General features: G+C 46.1%; 1 protein-coding gene across 1 annotated transcript in view; it reads right to left on the minus strand.

The window, feature by feature from the left end:
* The window catches only part of SFXN5 (sideroflexin 5), a 354,774-nt gene that overhangs the window by 76,037 nt on the left and 256,875 nt on the right, over positions 1-21,862 (minus strand). Inside the window, exon 13 of the mRNA XM_040335556.1 lies at positions 10,152-10,269. Coding sequence (XP_040191490.1) covers positions 10,152-10,269 — 118 coding nt within the window. The remainder of the gene's footprint in view (positions 1-10,151; positions 10,270-21,862) is intronic.

Consider the following 21,862-nt stretch of genomic DNA (forward strand, 5'->3'; position numbering starts at 1 on the left):
GGGTCCCCCTTATTTGGTGATCCTATTTGGTGGTGGCTTTTCCTGGTGTGCTCATTATCCTGTGTTATCTGCGGTACATCACTATATGCTGTATATATATCTCTTTCATGTTTTTCGGATTCCATATCCATCTACATCATTTGAGGAATATTATTTGGATCATCAGTAGCAGTTTCCATTAAGACCCTCGCTGGGGGTTTTCCAGCTGCAAGCCCTAAATGCTTGCCCTTCTGGTAAGCGCATAGCTTTTTTATCCTTTCACTGGTGGAGGAGTTCTGTTTGCTAATCACGGTTAAAACTTCACTCAACAATAACCTGAATTTTCAACATATTTTTATTGTTCATTGGACACTTATGGACACTTAAAATTATTTTTTCATTTATTTTTCACATTCACATATGTTTAGCGCAACTTATTCGTTTTGTTTTGATTGGTCATTGTGTGTATATCACAATTTTTGTTGCAGCTTGTTTAGTTTTAAGTTTTGTTTGTTTCGTTTAGCGCAGTATCATATTTTCTATTTAAATTGCATTGTTTATTGTGAAAATGACAGTTGCAGTTTGGGAGTTAACCACAGGGGGTGCTGTAGGATTTAATGTTCACCTAGTGTGTGTTTACAACTGTAGGGGGGTGTGGCTGTAGGACTGATGTCATCGATCGAGTCTCCCTATAAAAGGGATCACTCGATCGATACGCCGCCACAGTGAAGCACGGGGAAGCCGTGTTTACATACGGCTCTCCCCGTTATTCAGCTCCAGGGAGCGATCGCGACGGAGCGGCTATAAACGAATAGCCGCGCCCTCGTCCCGGATCGCTCCCCGAGGGGATCCGACTGCCGCATGTAGCGGGGGTCCTGATCGGGTACAGGTACGTTGATGTCCGTGCCATTCTGCCGACGTATATCTACATGAGGCGGTTGGGAAGTGGTTAAAGCTAAATACACAAATTAAATACAAGTATAGCCCTGTCTGACCATACTTGTGTGCATGGTGTTCATTTAGGCCTTAAAGGGTTAATTCACCTTTACAGAAAAAATGTGAAGGTGAACGAACACTGGACAGCCTGTTAGGCCTTGTACACACGGGAAAGAATCTCGTCAGGAAAAAAAAACGTTGTTTTTCCCCGACGAGATTCTTAGCAAGAATCTCTTGCCGCCCGAGTGTACAGACAGACCTTTCAAAACAACCACGGTTCTCTTGAAAGGCAAGAACGCGGTGACGTCATCGCGTACGACGAGCGTGCGCTCGTCACATTCGATGCCATCGCCGCCATCTTGCTTCACCCTACCTATGCCGTGGAAGCTACCGCACATGCGTCAAAGTCATTTCGAGCATGCGTGGGTTTCCACAGCGACAGGTAAGTAGACACACTCTCTGGTTTCTCGTTGGGAAGCAGGCTGACAATCGACGAGAAAATAGAGAGCAGGATCTCTATTTTTCTAGTCGAGATTCTGGACAGATTTCCAGACGAGAAACCTGAAAGCCTCGTACACGCGCTCAGTTTACTCTGCCAGCAGTTTTCTTGCCAAGAAAACCGAGCGGGTGTACGAGGCTTTAGGCCCCTTTCACACGTGTGGACCGTATGTCCGCTTTTTCATCCATCCGTTTGCGGATGAAAAAGGGATATACATTGGTCCCTATGAGATCGCGGTTGTCAGCGGATGAACATCCGCTGACACCCGATCTCGTCCGCCTCCGCAAAGATCCGATTTTGCAGACGGAAGAAAATCCTATTTTTCCATCCGTCTGCGGATCAGATCGGATGAACATGGACAGACGGTCCGTGTTCATCCAATCCCCCCATAGGGGAGAGCAGAGAAAAGACAGGGCGGTCCCTGCACATTGTGCGGGGACCGCCCTGTCATCCGCCAGCTCAGCGGGGGATCAACGGAGCGGAGAGGAGGCGGAGCAAACGGAGCATACGGAGGCGGATCCTTACTGAACCACTCTATGTGAAAGGGGCCTTAGGGTTGCCACCTTTTCACAAACCCGAACACTTTAGCGGCGCGCAGCAATTTTTTTTTTATAGTATAAAGCAGGCATCACTAAATGGCGGCCCGCGGTCCGCGTCCGGCCCGAGCTGCTGCTCTTTCCGGACCGCGGCGATCGCGCCATTTAGTCGCCGCTTTGGTCCCCACTCCCCAGCCTCCTCCGCTATTATTAGCAGAGGAGCGAACAGCGGGAGGCGGGACCAGAGAGGTAGCTGCCTGTCGTGTTAGATGGGAGGTGATTGGCTGCTAGGAGGCGGTCCTAGCAGCCAATCACCAGTTCGCCGAAAAGTCAACCCGACAGCTCCCGCGCCTTCAGTCCACGACTGTCCCGCCTCCCGCCCCGCGCTCTGTGAAAGGTAGGAGTGGAGAGGGAAGGGAGGAAGGGAGGAAAATGTATGAAAATGATAAGGATGGGGAGCGGGGGCAGTGCTGTGTGTGTGAAGGGGGGGTCATGTAAAGGGGGCATCATGTAAAGGGGGCAGTACTGTGTGGGGGGAATTATGTGATGGGGCAATATTGTGTGTGGAGGGGGGGAATATGTGATGGGGCAATACTGTATGGGGGGGGGATCTGTGATGGGGGTCATGTAAAGGGGCAATACTGTATGGGGGGGGATCTGTGATGGGGGTCATGTAAAGGGGCAATACTGTATGGGGGGGGATCTGTGATGGGGGTCATGTAAAGGGGAAATACTGTGGGGGGGGATATGTGATGGGGCAATACTGTGTGGTGAGATATGTGATGGGGTCATGTAAAGGGGGCAATACTGTGTGGGGGATATGTGATGGGGCAATACTGTGTGGTGGGATATGTGATGAGGTCATGTAAAGGGGGCAATACTGTGTGGGGGATATGTAATGGGGCAATACTGTGTGGGGGGATATGTAATGGGGCAATACTGTGTGGGGGGATATGTGATGGGGCAATACTGTGTGGGGGATATGTAATGGGGCAATACTGTGTGGGGGGATATGTAATGGGGCAATACTGTGTGGGGGGATCTGTGATGGGGCAATACTGTGTGGGGGGATCTGTGATGGGGCAATACTGTGTGGGGGGATATGTGATGGGGCAATACTGTGTTTGGGGATATTAGATGGGGCAATACTGTGTGGGGGGATCTGTGATGGGGTCATGTAAAGGGGGCAATAATGTGTGGGGGATATGTTATGGGGCAATAATGTGTGGGGGATATGTGATGGGGGTCATGTAAAGGGGGCAAAACTGTGTGGGGGGATATGTAATGTGGTAATACTGTGTGGGGGGATGTGTAATGTGGTAATACTGTGTGGGGGATATGTGATGGGGTCATGTAAAGGGGGCAAAACTGTGTGGGGGGATATGTAATGTGGTAATACTGTGTGGGGGGATGTGTAATGTGGTAATACTGTGTGGGGGATATGTGATGGGGTCATGTAAAGGGGGCAAAACTGTGTGGGGGGATATGTAATGGAGCAATACTGTGTGGGGGATATGTGATGGGGCAATACTGTGTTGGGAGATATGTGATGGGGTAATACTGTGTGGGGTGATATGTAATGGGGCAATACTGTGTGGGGGATATGTGATGGGGTAATATACTGTGTGGGGGGGATATGTGATGGGGCAATACTGTGTGGGGGGATATGTGAAGGGGGGTAATACTGTGTGGGGTGATATGTAAAGGGGGTAATACTGTGTGGGGGGATATGTGAAGGGGGACAGGGCTGTGGTGGGGAAGATGTGAAGCGGACAACCAGCTGCGCACAAAATGAGGTGCTGCACAGAAAACGTAAAGGGGTACCATTGACTCCTAAATGCACTAAAATGCAAAGTGCAATTTTCTGCACATGGAAATTGCATGGTACAAACGCATCATGCAGTTTCCTTGTGGCTGCCTTTTTAAAAAGATGCCAGGACCTTTTCCCAGCAGAAACACAGGCGCAGCAGCCCATTCAAACGAATGGTGTGTCGTGCCTGCACCCTTGGGCTGCAATGTAAAGAATTGGGGTAATTGCACGAAACTGCGATGCGGACCTCGGCTGGAAGAAAATTTTACTTATCGGACCTCCATGAATTTTAATTCAATACCCCTGGTATAAAGTATACATATATTTTGCTATTAAATAACATTTCTAATCATATGAAGTTAAAAACAAAAGTCACCTTTACATTTACATCAGAATCCACAGAGTTCCCCTTTTACATCTGAACTCACATAGTTCCCTTCAACTGTAAGGGGGGACACTGCAGACTCTGATGTAAGGAAGAACTCTGGGGACTCTAACATAAGGGATGCTCTGGGAACCCTGATTTAAGGGGGAACACTGAGAACTCTGATGTACGGAGAGGACTCTGACGTAAGGGAGAACACTGTGGCCTCTGGTGTAAAGGGGAACTCTGATGTAAGGGGTGCTCTAAGGGCCAGATTGACATAGAAGAGCGGCGGCGTAACGTATCGTAGATACGTTTCACCGCCGCAATTTTTCATCGCAAGTGCCTGATTCATCAAGCACTTGCGATGAAAACCTACGCCGGCGGCCTCCGGCGCAAGGCGGGCCAATTTAAATGGGCGCGTGCCATTTAAATTAGGTGCGCTCCCGCGCCGGACCTACCGCGCATGCTCCGTTTCCGAACTCCCATCGTGCATTGCGCGCCGTGACATAATTTTTTCGAACGGCGACGCGTGTAGCGTAATTCCGTATTCCCGGACAGCTTACGCAAACAACGTTGATTTTTAAATTTCGACGCGGGAACGACGGCCATACTTTAGACAGCAATACGATTGCTGACTAAAGTTAGGGCACCAAAAACGACGACTAACTTTGCGACGGGAAACTAGACTAGCGGCGACGTAGCGAACACGAAAATCCGTTGTGAATCGCCGTAACACCTAATTTGCATACCCGACACTGGTTTAAGACACGAACTCCCCCCAGCGGCGGCCGCGGTACTGCATCCTAAGATCCGACAGTGTAAAACAATTACACCTGTCGGATCTTAGGGATATCTATGCGTAACTGATTCTATGAATCAGTCGCATAGATAGAAACAGGGATACGATGGCGTATCAGGAGATACGCCGTCGTATCTCCACTGTGAATCTGGCCCTTAGAACCCTGATTTACCTTAGTGTACTCAGAGGCAGAAGAGAAAAGGGGGAGGCTGCTGGACTTCAAATTTCCGGCCCCAATTTTCCTTTCTGAAGCTGCTGGGAGAGCTTTTTGCAGAGAAAACCGTGCGTGTGTATTGTTTCTTGTCGGGAAAACTGCCGGGAATCTCGATGAGAAAAATAGAGAACCTGCTCTCCATTCTCTCGTCGGGATTCTCGGCAGTGTTTTCCTGCTGAGAAAACCAGAGCGTGTGTATATGCTTACCTGTCCCCGGTAAGCCCGCGCATGCTCGATGAGACGTCGGCAATGCTCGGGGGAGTGGCCGCTCCTCTTCCTGACATGAGAGTTCAAGTTTTCGGTGGCTGCTGAGTGCTGATGTGCAGGAATGAATTCCTAACACTGGGAGTCTTGGATCCCGCACCAACTCCACCAACTCCAGTTGGAATGCCTCCCACTCCCATCTCTATCTCAGGCTGCACAGAGAGAGAACCAAGGTCAGTCACAGTGTTCAGTGTGCTGGGGGATGGGGGATGGCATCCCCAGCATCCCTTTACACATGCTCTGGGCTTACCCTGATCTAGATGTTTTATGGCATGATAGATTGCATAGGATACACAGCCCCTGCCCATTCCTGTGCCTAGTCCATCTACAGATGTGATGTATAATGACATGTAAAGGGGAGGAGTTAGTAAAATGACAACGCCCATGTGGGGGCGCCAGAAATATTTCTGCACCCAGGCGCCTGTGACCCTAGGATCGGCCCTGGGGGTGGGGAGGATGTCCGGTGTTTGTTCACCTTTACATATTTTCTGTAAAGGTGAACCAACACTTTAAAGCAGGCCTTTCCCTTACAACAATACATTTACATAAACCTGCTGACCTCTCTTTCTGGAAAAGCTAGTTGCCTGGTTGTCAGGCCGAATCTCTTGTTATGCTCCGCAGAATGCTCACTTCCATTCCAGAAATGCAACCGCTGGATCCCTCGCTAGGCGGTGTCATCTTCTTTCCGAGCTTCTTTTGGACGCCGGGTCTTAAGCCTCCTGAATGGCCAGTGGTGGGAGATAAAATGAATTTTGCACATGTGCACCACTCATTTTCCCCCGACACACTATATTGCCAAAAGTAATGGGGCGTCTGCCTTTACACGCACATGAACATTAACCGCTTGCCGACCGGCTCACGCCGATATACGTCGGCAGAATGGCACGGCTGAGCATATCAACATACATATCGCGGCGCCCGCTGCGAGCTCCATGACTGTGATCGTGGGTCCCACGGACTCGATGAATGGGGGGATACCCGCGATCGTCTCACGGAGAGGAAGAACAGGGAAATGCTAATGTAAACGTGTATTTCCCCATTCTTCCTAGTGACAGGACATTTATCACTGCTCCCTGTAATTGGGAGCGGTGATCAGTGTCGTGTCACATGTAGCCCCGCATCCTTAGAGCACATCCTTAGGACACACTTAACCCCTTCAGCGCCCCCTCTAGGGGCCTACCGCAGGTGGTGGACTCTAGGGGCCTACGGCAGGTGGTGGACTCTAGGGGCCTACGGCAGGTGGTGGACTCTAGGGGCCTACGGCAGGTGGTGGACTCTAGGGGCCTACGGCAGGTGGTGGACTCTATGTGTGGTGGTGGACTCTATGAGCTGGACTGTTGCCAATGAGAGTAGAAAATGCTCTGGCATCAGTGCCCTATCATTGGTTTTAATAGGAGGAATAGTGCCCTTTTTATGGTCCCAGTAGAGGGAATGGTGCCCCATTATTGGTGTCAGAGGGTGGACTAGTGCCCCATCATTGGTGTCAGTGGGAGGCATAGTTCCCCATCATTGGTGTTAGTGGGAGGAATAATGCCCCATCATTGGTGTCAGTGGGAGGAATAGTGCCCCAAGGGCCAGATAAAGGCAAACAAAAAGCTGCATCCGGCCTTCCGGGCCATAGTTTAAAAGACCACTCCTTCAGCAAACTGACCCATGGTGGAACACTTTCGGAGGATGAAAACAAGCCCTTTCAGCGGAGCTCCACCCAAAAATGCCTCTTCTCTCCTTCGCTGCCACATTTGGCAGCTTTTGGGGGGGGGGGGGGGGGGAGCGTGTAACACTTAGCTATGATTGGTCAGCCGAGGCATCATGTGATCGTTAAGATTAGTTGGCTGAGGTATCACATAATCATTTGATTGGTCATTGCAATCACATGATTACAAAGTAAGCAAAACAGCCACGTTGAGGTGCACATGTGCACTGGAGTAGGCAGCAGTGCCATCTCGTGGCCGATGTGTCTGGAAGGCAGCCACTGTATCATGTGATCGCTATGATTGATCATAGCAATCAGATGATTACACTGTAAACAAAACAGCCATGAATGGCTTCCATTCATAACTGTTTTTCTTACTATTCTAGTGCTGTGATTTGCCAACCACTATCACATGGTACCTGGGCTAATCACAGCACCCTGTACCATGGGATTAGCTGTACCCAATAACAGCATGTCAACAGAAAGCAACCTGTCAGGAATGGATCATCACTGTTTTAAACAATAATAGTATTCCCTGATCACCACCCCCACTCCCCCCCCCCACCATAGTAGTACAGTGTCACTATGGTCACACTGAACTATTCTGTTGACAGGATGTAAATAAATTAGTAAAAAATAAAATAAAAATATATATTTTTTAATTATTTTATTTTATTATACTGTGACCAGTCCATCAGTTATATGATGATTTTGTACTGCATTTGTGACAGTATGTAAAAAAAAAAAGAAAAAGAAAAGAAAAATGTGAATAAATATGTATTTAATTTCTTAATTTTTCAAAAAATTGTGATAAAAAATTACAACTTCCAAAAACTCACCATGTTACTAAACATCGCCTCCTACTGAATACCTTGGACTGTCTACTTTCCAAAAAGCGGTAATTTGGGGGGTATTATTTGTACTGTAATTGCATTTTAGGGTCTCAAGAAATAAGATCGGTCATCAGTACATCAGGATTGATCGATTTTCATACATACTGTATATACCAGTTTGTGGACTCTATAACCTTCCTACAGACTAAATAATATACACTAATTTTAATTATTTTTACCAAAGAAACGTAGAAGAATAACATTTGGCCTAAATTTATGAAGAAAGATTATTACTTTGCTAAAATGTAATAACAAAAAATAAAATTTTATTTTTTATTTTTCTATTTGAATTTTTTTTTAATGTTTGGTATTTTTGTTTATATAACAAAAGATTAAAAAACCCAGTGGTGATCAAATACCACAAAAGAAAGCTCTATTTGTGTGAACATATATATATATATATATATATATAAATAAATTTAATTTGGGTACAGTGTTGCATGGCCGAGCAATTGCCAGTTAAAGCAAACAAATGCCTTGATCATGAAGGGGGTAAAACCTTGTGGTGGCTAAGCGGTTAAACCCCTATAGCCGGATTCAGGTAGATCCGCACATTTTTACGGCGGCGCAGCGTATCGTATCTACGATACGCCGCCTTAAGTCAGAGAGGCAAGTACTGTATTCACAAAGTACTTGCCTCCTAACTTACGGCGGCGTATCGTAAATGTGGCCGGCGTAAGCGTGCCTAATTTGGATGGGGGGGCGTGTTTTATGTTAATGGAGGGTGACCCGACGTGATTGACGTTTTTTAGGAATGGCGCATGCGCCGTCCGTGTACATATCCCAGTGTGCATTGCTCCAAAGTACGCCGCAAGGACGTATTGGTTTCGACGTGAACGTAAATTCCGTCCAGCCCCATTCACGGACGACTTACGCAAACAACGTAAAATTTTCAAATTTCGACGCGGAAACGACGGCCATACTCAACATTGACTACGCCTCCTATGGGGCAGCTTTATCTTTACGCGGCATATCTCTTACGGAAACGGCGTATCTTTACTGCGACGGGCGCATGTACGTTCGTGAATCGGCGTATCTAGTCATTTACATATTCTACGCCGAACTCAACGGAAGCGCCACCTAGCGGCCAGCCTAAAAATTACACTTTAAGATACGACGGCGTAGGAGACTTACGCCGCTCGTATCTTAGCCTAATTTAAGAGCAAGGCTGCATTCACACCTGAGCGTCAGTCGTTCGGTCGTTTTTTCCGGCGTTTTGTCGCGCGTATTCATGCTTATTTGCGCGTTTGCCTACAGCGTCGTCCGACGTTTTTGTACTTTGACGTTTTCTATTTTAGCCAATAGGAAAAATTATCATCTTTTCATCACTTGTTGCTATGTTGGTAGATTTTTTTAATCTTCTGCCTGGGTGAAAAGTTCTATTGATAAAGCGACGAAACGCCCGTAGCAAACGCTCGTTGTCGCGCAAGTCGCTTGAATCGAGCGTTTCCATTACTTTCTATGGGAAATGGAAACGCTCAAATACGCCCAAACCGCCCGATACGCGCGACAAAAAAGGGTCCTGAACTCGTTTGAGCTTCAGTCGTTCGGCGTCAGGCGTATCGGCGTTCAGATGTGAACCATCTCCATAGGGTATAATGTATTTTCTCCCCTCTAGCGTATTTGAGCGTCGCGCTTCAGGCGACAAAACGCTCAGGTGTGAATGCAGCCTAACTGGTTTCCAGAATACGCTTAAATTAACGCCGGCGTAGATTCAGAGTTACGACGGCGTATCTACTGATACGCCGGCGTAACTCTCTATGAATCCGGCTAATAGTCTATTTGGGCTTATATTCTGCATACACAGGAATTAATATTTGGACAAAGGAATGAAGTTTTCAGTTTTACTAATTATTTTTTTTTGTTTTATCTTCATTGCCTAGGGATGATTGTTAGCAGTACAAAGTCGGAATGTCTCCAAGGGGAAGTTGGCGGTTTACAAAACCCCCCTTCTAAACAAAGCAGACTTGCACACCCTGACGCTCTACCTGCGCACACAGCATTAGGTGTGAATACATCCGATTCTGGAACAGTTGGGGCAGCTTTTGTTGCCAGGCAACTAAGAACGGGGACACAGATGACGAGAAAAAAAAGAAAAAAACAAAATTTCATACTTGCATTGTCTTCCCAAAACTTTGAGAGGCGCGGTCATGTGACTTACCTCAGACATCTGTGGGAAGAGACTGATGGCTAGAGGGAGAGCCAGGCCGAAGGCAGCAAGGCACACAAGGCTATGCACTGGGAGGACCAGTCTTGGGTATGTTCGCAGCAGGAATGTCCTAGAGAAGAGAGAGGAGACCATGAGGATGGATAGTGATGGAGCACAACAAGAGGCTCTACAGCAGCATTTCTCAACCTTTTTATAATAATTAATTCATAAAATAATTTTCAACACTTAGTAAGCCCTTACTAAAACTAATTATTAGGGGTTAATGAGAAAAATGTCCCTTACATTGGTGGTATGTAGAAAGAATGCAACCCTTACAGACAACTAAAAAGATCGGGGCTTATATTAATTTTGGCAATCAAAAACACAGTAGGGCTTATTTTCGGGGTAGGGCTTGCCATATAATGTGCTGTCTTCTTGCCCCCTCTCCCTCCATGCCTGGCAGGAATCCCCAGTGTGAAGTGAATCATAAGCGGTTGTAAACTCCAAGAATCCTCTCTAATACAGTAGAATATAATGAAAAAGGTGTGCGTTTCTGTTCAATTGTGTCACTTACCTTCTTACAGCGGCGCTCGGCGCTTCCATAGTCCACCGGAGCTCTCTCCCACGATCAGAGCATTGCAGAGGGAGGGGAGCCGAGCAGAGGCGGCTCTAGGCTTAGTGAGGCCTTAGGCAAAACTTGACATGGGGCCCCACTCACACCCATGATGGGAAAAAAAATTCAAGGACAAGAGCCTCTTCCCCACAACCCTGGCAGGTGGTTGTTACGGTCTGCGGGCAGGGGGCTTATCGGAATCTGGAAGCCCTCTTTAACATAGCGGCCCTCAGATCCTGCTCTTTAACCACTTCAGATCCGTACTATGGCCGAAACATGGCCGCAGCGCGGACCTGAACTGCCGGGTGGACATCCTGCTGTTTTCTTCCGTGTTGCGCGCCGCCGATGGCGCGCATCGCGGAAAAGCTGTGTCACACGGGTGCCGATGCGAGTGCCTGAAGGCCGCGATGTCCGCCAGGTACTCGCGATCGGCAGTCACATCGCCCCCCTAGTGTTAACCCCTTCCCTGCCAGTCACATTTATACAGTATCAGTGCATATTTATAGCACTGATCGCTGTATAAATGTGAATGGTCCCAAAATAGTGTCAAAAGTGTCCGCCGCAATATCGCAGTCCTGACAAAATAACCGTCATTACTAGTAAAAAAAAATAAAAATATATATATATATATATATTTAAAAATGTCATAAATGTATCCCATATTCTGTAGGTGCTATAACTTTTGCGCAAACCAATCGATATATGCTTTTTGCATTTTTCTTTACCAAAAATATGTAGAAGAATACGTATTGGCCTAAACTAAGAAAAAAAAAAAAATTGAGATATTTATTATAGCACAAAGTAAAAAATATTGGGCTAAATTCATGTAGCATTTACGGCGGCGTATCCCCAGATACGCCGCCGTAATTTCAAATCTGCGCCGGCGTATCGTTACGCCGATTCTCAAAGGCAGATATGCTCCAAAAATAGGCTTCCTCCGCCGACGTAACTTGAATACGGCAGCGTATAATTGTGTGCAATATTACGTTGGCCGCTAGGGGCGCTTCCGTTGTTTTCGGCGTAGAATATGCAAATTACCTAGATACCTAAAACGTCAATCACGTCAGGTCATCATAGATTTACATAAAACACGCCCCCCTTCCACATTTGAATTACGAGCGCTTACGCCGGCCCCATTTACGCTACGCCGCCGCAACTTACGGAGCAGGTGCTTTGTGAATACTGCACTAGCTCCTGTAAGTTGCGTCAGCGTAGCGTAAATACAATACGCTGCGCCGCCGTAACCATGTGCGCCCCTACCTGAATCTAGCCCACTGTGTTTTTTTCAAAAAAGACGATTTTTTTTTGATTATAGCGCAAAAAATAAAAACCGCTGAGGTGATCAGATACCACCAAAAGAAAGCTCTATTCGTGGGGAAAAATTATAAAAATTTCATTTGGGTACAGTGTTGTATGACCGCGCAATTGTCTTTCAAAATGCGGCAGCGCTGAAAGCTAAAAATTGGTCTGGGCAGGAGGGGGGGTTTAAGTGCCCAGTAAGAAAGTGGTTAATAAGTAAGGGGCAGGGGTCACCCGGAGTTGTCACCTGGTGAACCCGCCCCCTTGTGATGTCATTGACTGAGGGCATGTTTCGTGATTGACGTCACAAGGGGTGGTGTCACCGATATTTACTGGTTGTTAGGGACACTGGCGGCCCCGCTCCTGAGTCAGGGCTCTTAACGCTGCCTGAGCACAACAGCATTAAGGTCCCCTGTCCTTCAAAACTGGGGTAATACATTGGGTAAGTTAGGCGGCCACGAGGCCCCTGTGAGTGTGAGGCCTTAGGCGACCGCCTAATTTGCCTAATTAAAGAGCCGCTTCTGGAGCCGAGATCCCCCGCTGACAGGAAGGGGAAGAGGAGGAGATCAGCTTAGCGTCGAGTGGCGCTGTATACCAAAGGTATTTGACTACAGATTAGATTACATAAACACACACACACACTAGGGCTTATTTTTGGGGTAGGGCTTATATTGCAGCCCTCCTTGAAAATCGGGGTAGGTCTTACTTTCGGGGAAACACAGTATGCAGGCACCATCAGATGTCAAGGCAATCAGCAACAGCTCAAGGAACCCTTAGCTACCTCTGGAGGAACCCTGATTGAGAATGTCTGGTCATTTTGGAGGATCCAAAGCTAGCATGGTCTTTCAAAATCCCACAATGCAATGCAAGCAACTCTGTCTGCTTAGGTCTGTGCATTACAGTACGTGATGGGATGTAGAGTGGGCGGCGCTGTATCTACCATCTAGGCTCCCATAGAAGGCCCAAGTTTCTGCCATATCAGACTAAAAAGTGGTCTCCAAACTGCAGCCCGTGGGCCAAGTGTAGCCCTTTGCTTGCTTCTATCCTTGGGGCACTATTGTCCCCACTGATATAAGGCACCATTCCTTCCACTGACACAAATAAGGCAGCATTACTTCCGCTGACACTAAACAAAAGTGGGGCACTATTGTCCCCACTGATATAAGGCGCCATTCCTTCCACTGACACAAATAAGGCAGCATTACTTCCGCTGACACTAAACAAAAGTGGGGCACTAAGCTTCCCACTGGCACATACCATTGGGCACTCCTCCCATTGATATATAGTGCCTTGAAAAAGTATTCATACCCCCTTGACATTTTCCACATTGTGTCATGTTACAACCAAAAACATAAATATATTTTATTGGGATTTTTACTTTCAAAATATTTTATTTAAAAAAAAAAAAAAATACAATATATTGCATTGTGTTACAGATTGTTATTAAATAAAAAGAAAAAAAAAGAAAATTCTGGAAGATAACATTTCGAGGTAAAGACATAGGCCCGGATTCAGAGAGAACTTACTCTGTTGATACGCCGCGTAAGTTCTAGGATGCGCCGTCGTATCTATGCGCCGTATTCACAGTACAAGATACGCCTGAATTTTGGCTTCCTATGACCGACGTAAGTCTCCTACGCCGTCGTATCTTGGGCGCATATTTACGCTGGCCGCAAGGGGCGCTTCCATTGATTTACGCGTCGAATATGTAAATGAGCAAGATACGTCGATTCACGAATGTACTTACGCCCGTCGCAGTAATCTACGCCGTTTATGTAAGGCGTACGTCCGGCGCAAGTTTACCCCTCATAAAGCAGGGGTAAGTCCTGTTAAGGTATGGACGTCGGAAACGTCGGAACAGCCGTCGTATTTTACGCCGTTTACGTAAGTCCTACGTGAATGGGGCTGGGTGTAGGTTACGTTCACGTTGTAGGCATTGAGCCGGCGTATCTTAGGGAGTATTTGCGACGTGATTCTGGGAATGCGCGCGCATGCGCCGTTCGATCGGCCATTCATTTACATGGGGTCACGGTTAATTTCAATACATCACGCCCACTACCTGCCTACTTTGAATTACGCGGGCTTACGCCGGACCATTTACGTTACGCTGGTGTAAATATGGGAGCGAGTGCTTTGTGAATACTCAGCTTGCCTCTCTATGTTACGTCGGCGTAGCGCATATGAGTTGCGCTACGCCGGCACAAAGATACGCCAATGTACCTGAATCTGGCCCATAAAATATATATATATAGTCAAAAAATTACCAGTATACAATAAAACCTCTTTAATTATGGCCTTAATATATCAACTAAACCATAAAACATGTTTAAACTAGGCAACCCCAGAGGCATTCCTCTAACTATGCCAACTGAGATGAGAAAGCTCTCTCGATCCCCCGGTACCCCTATTGGGTTCATGCTGTACCGAGGGAGAGACCTCCCAGAGACCCACCTTAGGGCCCCCAAAGTCACCCAGATAGAAGGGGTTGGCCAAATAAAACACAACTCAGGGCCAACTTGTCTATTACTTCTAATTTATAAGAAAGGGTTGGAAGGGATTTTGAATTCCCTAGAGCCCTCTCCAAATACCCCTGTAGCAGAGGAGAGAAGAAAAAAGGGGGGGAGATGAAATGAGAGAGGGAAAGAGGAATGGTAGAGGGGTACGTGCCTATCCTAAGGTTATGTAAGGAAGGGGAGCCTATGGAACACCATGTAAAAGTGAAATTCCTACAAATCTAGCCCATGGTTCCCAGATTTGTTCTTGGGTCATTATCCAGGATATTTATTTTTTGGCTTTCGAGAGGAAGGGTTCAGGTTTCTTCCGCGCTTTGGCAATTGAGTTTGGCTCTTTATTTGGATTTTATGTGATAGACCAACACAAAGTGGCTCATAATTGTGAAGTGAAAGGAAAATTATAAATGGTTTTAATTTTTTTTTACAAATAAATATCTAAAAAAGTGTGGGGGGTACATTTGTATGGCGCCCCCCGGAGTCAATACTTTGTAGAACCCCCTTTCTCTGTAATTACAGCTACAAGTCTTTTTGGGGATGTCTCTACCAGCTTTCCACATCTAGAGAGGGACATTTTTGCCCATTATTCTTTGCTAAATATCTCAAGCTCTGTCAGATTGGATGGAGAACGTCTGTGATCAGCAATTTCCAAGTCTTGCCACAGATTCTCAATTGGATTTAGGTCTGGACTTTGACTGGGCCATTCTAACACATGAGTATTCTTTGATCTAAACCATTCCATTGTAGCTCTGGCTGTTTAGGGTCGTTGTCCTGCTGGAAGGTGAACCTCCTCCCCAGTCTCAAGTCTTTTGCAGACTCTGAGGCCCCGTACACACGACCGAGTTTCTCGGCAGAATTCAGCCAGAAACTCGATCGGAGCTGGATTCTGCCGAGAAACTCGGTCGTGTGTACACTTTTCAGCGGGGAAGCCGACGAGGAACTCGTCGGGCCGAATAGAGAACATGTTTTCTATTTCCTCGTTGTTCAATGAGGAAAGTCGGCCCGCCGAGATCTCGGCGGCTTCCACACTGAACTCGACATGGAACTCGATGTGTTTGGCACGTCGAGTTCCTCGGACGTGTGTACGGGGCCTAACAGGTTTTCTTCCAAGATTGTCCTCTATTTGGCTCCATCCATCTTCCCATCAACTCTGACCAGCTTCCCTGTCCCTGCTGAAAAGCATCCCCACCACATGATGCTGCCACCACCATGTTTCACGGTGGGGATGGTGTGTTCAGGGTGATGTGTAGTTTTAGTTGTCTGCCACACATGGCACTTTGCTTTCAGGCCAAAAAGTAAAATCTTGGTCTCATCTGACCAGAGCACCTTCTTCCACGTTTGCTGTGTCGCCCACATGGCTTCTCACAAACCGCAAATTGGACTTTTTTCAACAATGGCTTTCTTCTTGCCACTCTTCCATAAAGGTCAGATTTGTGGAGAGCACGACTAATAGTTGTCCTGTGGACAGATTCTCCCACCTGAGCTGTGGATCTCTGCAGCTCCTCCAGAGTTACCATGGCACTCTTGGCTGCTTCTCTGAAGAATGCTCTCCTTGCCCGGCTGGTCAGTTTAGGTGGACAACCATACCATGGTAGGTTTGTGACACCAATGAAGAGCTCATTTCCTCCCAATGACACCAACGATGGGGGATGGTTTACTGTCACTGATACTGGGACATTTTGTACTCCCAATGGCCACAATCCAACCCCCCTATGTCTGGAGGATAGTACACTGGCATTTTTTTTTTAGAATCTCTGCTCTAGAGGTTACTAGGGGTTCCTTGAGCGGTGGCTGGTTGACCTCCCATTGAATGGACTGCATATTACCAATACCACTTGGTAAAGCCAGCAGCATGACACCAATGATATTTTTAGTTGTCTGTAAAGGTGGCATTTTGATCATTACTGTAAAAGGTTTTATTCTTCCTACTTACTTCCCATGAATAATCTTTTTTTTTTTTAATAGTAGGGGTTTCCTAAAACCTGGGGTTGTTTTGGGGGTTAGTCTGGGGTGAGAAAGTTGAAAAAGGCTGCTGTAGAGCATACCCCAGCTTTTTTTATTTTCTTATCTACCGTATATATTCGAGTATAAGCCGACCCGAATATAAGCCGAGGCACCCAATTTTACCACAAAAAAATGGGAAAACTTATTGACTCGAGTATAAGCCTAGGGTGTCCATCTGCATGCCTCACTGTGCCCATGTTCATGCTTCACTGTGTCCCATGTTCATGCTTCACTGTGCCGATGCCTCACTGTGTCCATGACTACACTGACGTTTAACATTGGAGTCTATGAAAGGAGTGGCCGGCTTTGAAAAATTGGTGCTCCCAAGCCATAGGTCCCCCAGACAACAAACTTTGCACACTTATAGAGGAGAAATGGGGCTACATGTGTGCCAAGTCCCGGGTCCAGGAGACCTACAACCAGCTAGTAGCGGGTCCCCAAATTCACCGGAGATATTACGGTTTAACATGGGAGTCAATGGAAGGGGTGCCCAGCTTTGAAAAATCGGTGCTCCCTGGCTGTAGGTCCCCCGGACAACAAACTTTGCACACTTGTAGAATGGGGCTACATGTGTGCCAAGTTTGGGGTCCAGGGGGTACCGGATCCCCAAATTCTAGGAGATCAGGTGCAAAAAGGTGACTCAAGTATAAGCCGAGGGGGGCATTTTCAGCACAAAAAAATTTGCTGAAAAACTCGGCTTATACTCGAATATATACGATACTCACTGTGATATCACCGGGAGGCATTGCACGGGCATCTGCAGGAAGTCAATGTCTATTGACCCAGGCATGCCCTCAGATCTACATCTCCCAAAAGCTATTTTCCAATGCACACAGGGCTCCTGGGAGCCAAGGCAGGTTGCTTTGCTAGGGAATACAGTGGAGTTTCATAGTGCAGGGTACAGGGCTGACAACGTTGGTTGGGGTGACAATCCCCAACCAACGTTGTCAGCCCTGTGTCAGACACTGTGTTCTCAAACAGGAAATTTTGAGCACACTGGATTTCTGGCAGAGAAAAGCATTGGGAAATGGGCATGTATTGCAGTTGTACTGAATATACAATTTCTTGCCCTTGCATAAACGTTAACCTATGGATGAACTCCAAGATAGCCTAAAGACTTCCCCAAATCACAGGCAGGTAAAGAGGAAATGTTAAGTGCTCAGAATCTCCCTCGCCTTTGAACAAGAACATATTTAAGAATGAACAATGTAATAGACAAGTGACATCAAATTTTCTGGATGGAGCGGTTTCTTAAGTAGATCCCTATATTATACAGGAGTTCATAAACTGTCACTCTTAGTGGGGGTAATATGTCACCGTCTGAGCCACAAAGAGGAAAAACGGCAAGAGGCTTTGATGTGACTTGATCCTGTTTTCTGCCTTCTCACATTTCAGGAGTTTCTCTTTGTCAGCTTGATTTGTTACTCCAGCTGGGGCGGGAGGGATGAGGAGAATTGGCCATAGAGGTAATTACAAATGATGTAATTACAGAGAATGTACAACGATCAGACGGAACTTTGCGACCACTGACAGGTTAAGAGAACAACATTGATTATCTTGTTACAATGGCATCTGGAAGTGGGTGGGATATACAGTAATGATCAGCATGTTGTCCCCAACGTTGATGTGTCGAAGGCAGAAAAAATGGCCATCGCAGTTTGTTGTGCATGAGGCTGTGTAGCTACAGAGCGGTCAGGGTGCCCAAGCTGACCCATGTCCACAGCCAAAAGCGTCTACAATGGGCACGTGAGCAAGTGGTATCGGTAATATGCAGTCCAATCAATGGGAGGTCAACCAGCCACCGCTCAAGGAACCCCTAGCAACCTCTAGAGTAGGGATGAGCTTCATGTCCGTCTCGAACATCGTATGTTGGATCATTCGTCGAAATACGAACAAAACGTGTCCTTCGCGCCAAATTCGAGTTACGATTCACAGACCATAATTCACTACGGCATCGCTGGCTGATGATTGACCAAGCATGCACTATGACCCGCATGCTTGGCCAATCACAGCTTGAGAAAAACGGAGAGCCATAATTGACCAAAGCCAGGGTGGCTTTGGTCAATTATGGCTCAGGGGGTTTAGTACACGCCCCACACTATATAAGGCCGCCTGCAGGTCGGCCTTGTGTAGTGTGTTGCGGTGGTTAAGAGAGAGAGACAGAAAGCGAGAGAGAGTCATTTTTTGCAGGTAGATAGAGCAGGCAGGCTAGTCAGTTAAAGTTACAGTGTGTAGAGGATATATATACATCCCAGGTGTTGTACATATATTTATACACTGTATAGTTTAGCTAGATCAGTTCTTCCTAATTTACTGGCATGCAGGTGATTGTGCTAGCTGCAGTATTCTTACGTGGTTTATTGCCTGTGTCCTCTGCAGTGTGCACCATAAAGCTACTTGGTGTGTACTGGCCGTGTGCTCTGTAGTTTGCACCTAAAGATTTAGGAGCAGTGATTTTAATGATGCTTAAATAAAAAAATGAAAAATTCCTTTAAATATTGTACCTGCTGGGTGTCGATAGTATGCCTGTGAAAACGTCTTTGAGAACCCGGTTCTTGCCCGAGGGAACATGTATCAATGGAAATTTTTTTTTAAAAACGGTCGTTTTTTCAGGACTCCTGAAAAAAAACGACAGTTTTTAAGACTTTTTTTCCATTGATACATTTTCCCTGGGACAAGACCCAGGTTCTCAAAGACTTTTTACGACACTTTCTAAACAAAAGGCCAGTTTACCGTCCTCCACACTAATGCCGCGTACCGACGATCGGACATTCCGACAACAAAACCGTTGATTTTTTTCCCCCGATGGATTGTTGGCTCAAACTTGTCTTTCATACACACGGTCACACAAATGTTGGCAGGAAATTGCGAACCCCAAGAACGCAGTGACGTCCAACACTACAACGAGCCGAGAAAAATTAAGTTCAATGATTCCGAGCATGCGTCTAATTGATTCCGATGCAAAGAATTTTTGTGTGTTGAATTGTGTACACGCGGTCGGAATTTCCGACAACAACTTTTGTTGTCGAAAAATTTGAGAACCAGCTCTCAAATTTTTGTGGTCGGAAATTCCGACAGAAAATGTCCGATGGAGCCTACACACGCTCGGATTTTCCGACAACAAGCTCACATCGAACATTTGTTTTCGTAAATTCTGAACCGTGTGTACGCGGCATTCGGGGGTTTGGATTGTGGCCATCCAGAGTACAAACCGTCCCCCATTGTTGGCGTCATTGGGAAGAAATTAGCTCTTCATTGGTGTTACTGGGGGAATTTCACTCGCATCATTGGTGTCATTGAGAGGAATAGTGACCAATCATTGGTGTCATTGAGAGGAATAGTACCCCACCATTGGTGTCATTGAGAGGAATAGTGACCCACCATTGGTGTCATTGAGAGGAATAGTGACCCACCATTGGTGTCATTGAGAGGAATAGTGACCCACAATTGGTGTCATTGAGAGGAATAGTGACCCACCATTGGGGTCATTGAGAGGAATAGTGACCCACCATTGGTGTCATTGAGAGGAATAGTACCCCATCATTGGTGTCATTGAGAGGAATAGTGACCCACCATTGGTGTCATTGAGAGGAATAGTGACCCACCATTGGTGTCATTGAGAGGAATAGTGACCCACCATTGGGGTCATTGAGAGGAATACTGACCCATCATTGGTGTCAATGGGAGGAATAGTGCCCCACCCACCATTGGTGTCATTGAGAGGAATAGTGACCCACCATTGGGGTCATTGAGAGGAATACTACTGACCCATCATTGGTGTCAATAGGAGGAATAGTGCCCATTCATTTACAAAAAAGAAAAAAGTATTCACACTCCTTGCAAATTTCGACATTGTGTCATGTTACAACCAATAATGTAAATGTAAGTTATTAGGATTTTATGTTATAGACCAGGTGTCTCCAAACATTCTAAACAAAGGGCCGGTTTATTGTCCTTCAGACTCTTGGAGGGCCGGACTTTGGCCAGGGGTGGAAATTTTCCTAGCATCAGTGGGACTAAACATCTGGTATTAGGGGGAGGAATAGTGCCCCATCGTTGGTAACATAGGGAGGAATAGTGCCCTATTAGTGGTGTTAGTGGGAGAAATGGTGCTTCACTGTCGGTGTCAGATGGCAGAATAGTGTCTCGTATCAGTGGGAGAGATAGTGTACCAAGGGCCAGATAAAGGCACGCAAAGGGCCGCAACCGGCCCTCGGGCCACAGTTTGGAGACCACTGTTATAGACCAACACAAAGTGGAACATGGTTCTGAAGGCAAAGGAAAATGATAAATGGTTTTAATTTTTTTTACAAATAAATATCTGAAAAGTGTGGCGTGCATTTGTATTCAGCCCCCTTTACTCTGATACCCCTAACCTGTTTGCAACATTTTATAGCAAAATATGAAACATGATTTTTTTTTTTCAAAATGTTCAATTTTTGGGGTTTCTTTAGCAAAAGATAAAAACCCCAGCGGTGATTAAAATCCACCAAAAGAAAGCTCTATTTGTGTGAAAAAAATGATAAAAATTTAACTTGGGTACAGCGTTGTATGACCGGGCAATTGTCATTCAAAGAGAATCAGCGCTGAAAGCTGAAAATTGGTCTGGGCAGGTGCGGACCGTTTCCATCGGATATCCTCTCGTCTGTACAGGGCCTAACAGTAAAATCATATGTCCCAATGATCATCTGCACACATATGTCTTATTATCTGCGTACCTATGTCCGTGACCACATAAACCAATTATTATACACTTAACTGTTTTTTTTTTTTTTTTACCAAAGACATGTAGCAGAATACATTTTGGCTTAAATTTGACAAAATTCGATTTTATTGGAAAATATTGTTTTTCTTTTTCCAAATGTCCACTCTTTTTTCGCTAATCTCGCAAAAAAAAAAAAACGGAGTCCTGAATAAATACAACAAAAAAAAAAGCTCTATCTGTGTCAGCAAAATTATAAAATTTCATTTGGGTACAGCGTAGCATGACCGCACAATTGTCATTGAAAGTGTTAGAGCGCTGAAAGCTGAAAATTGGTCTGGGAAGGAAAGGGGCGAAAGTGCTCAGTATTTATGTGGTTAAAGGCATCACATGTCTTTTGCTGACTCGAAATGCACTCCCATGCTAACCCATGCTGATTATGACCAGAATTATTAATCGCGATTGTCTTTTAGTGAGTTTAAGAGTTGGCAAAGGCTAGCAATGAAAAGATACATGGGATCTGTAGGAAATTAATAGGGTTGTCCCGATACCGATACCAGTACTTGTACTCCCGCAAATGCCCCCGATGCCTGGC

This window comes from Rana temporaria, chromosome 1, assembly GCF_905171775.1.
Source record: "Rana temporaria chromosome 1, aRanTem1.1, whole genome shotgun sequence".
NCBI classification, from domain to species: Eukaryota; Metazoa; Chordata; class Amphibia; order Anura; family Ranidae; genus Rana; species Rana temporaria.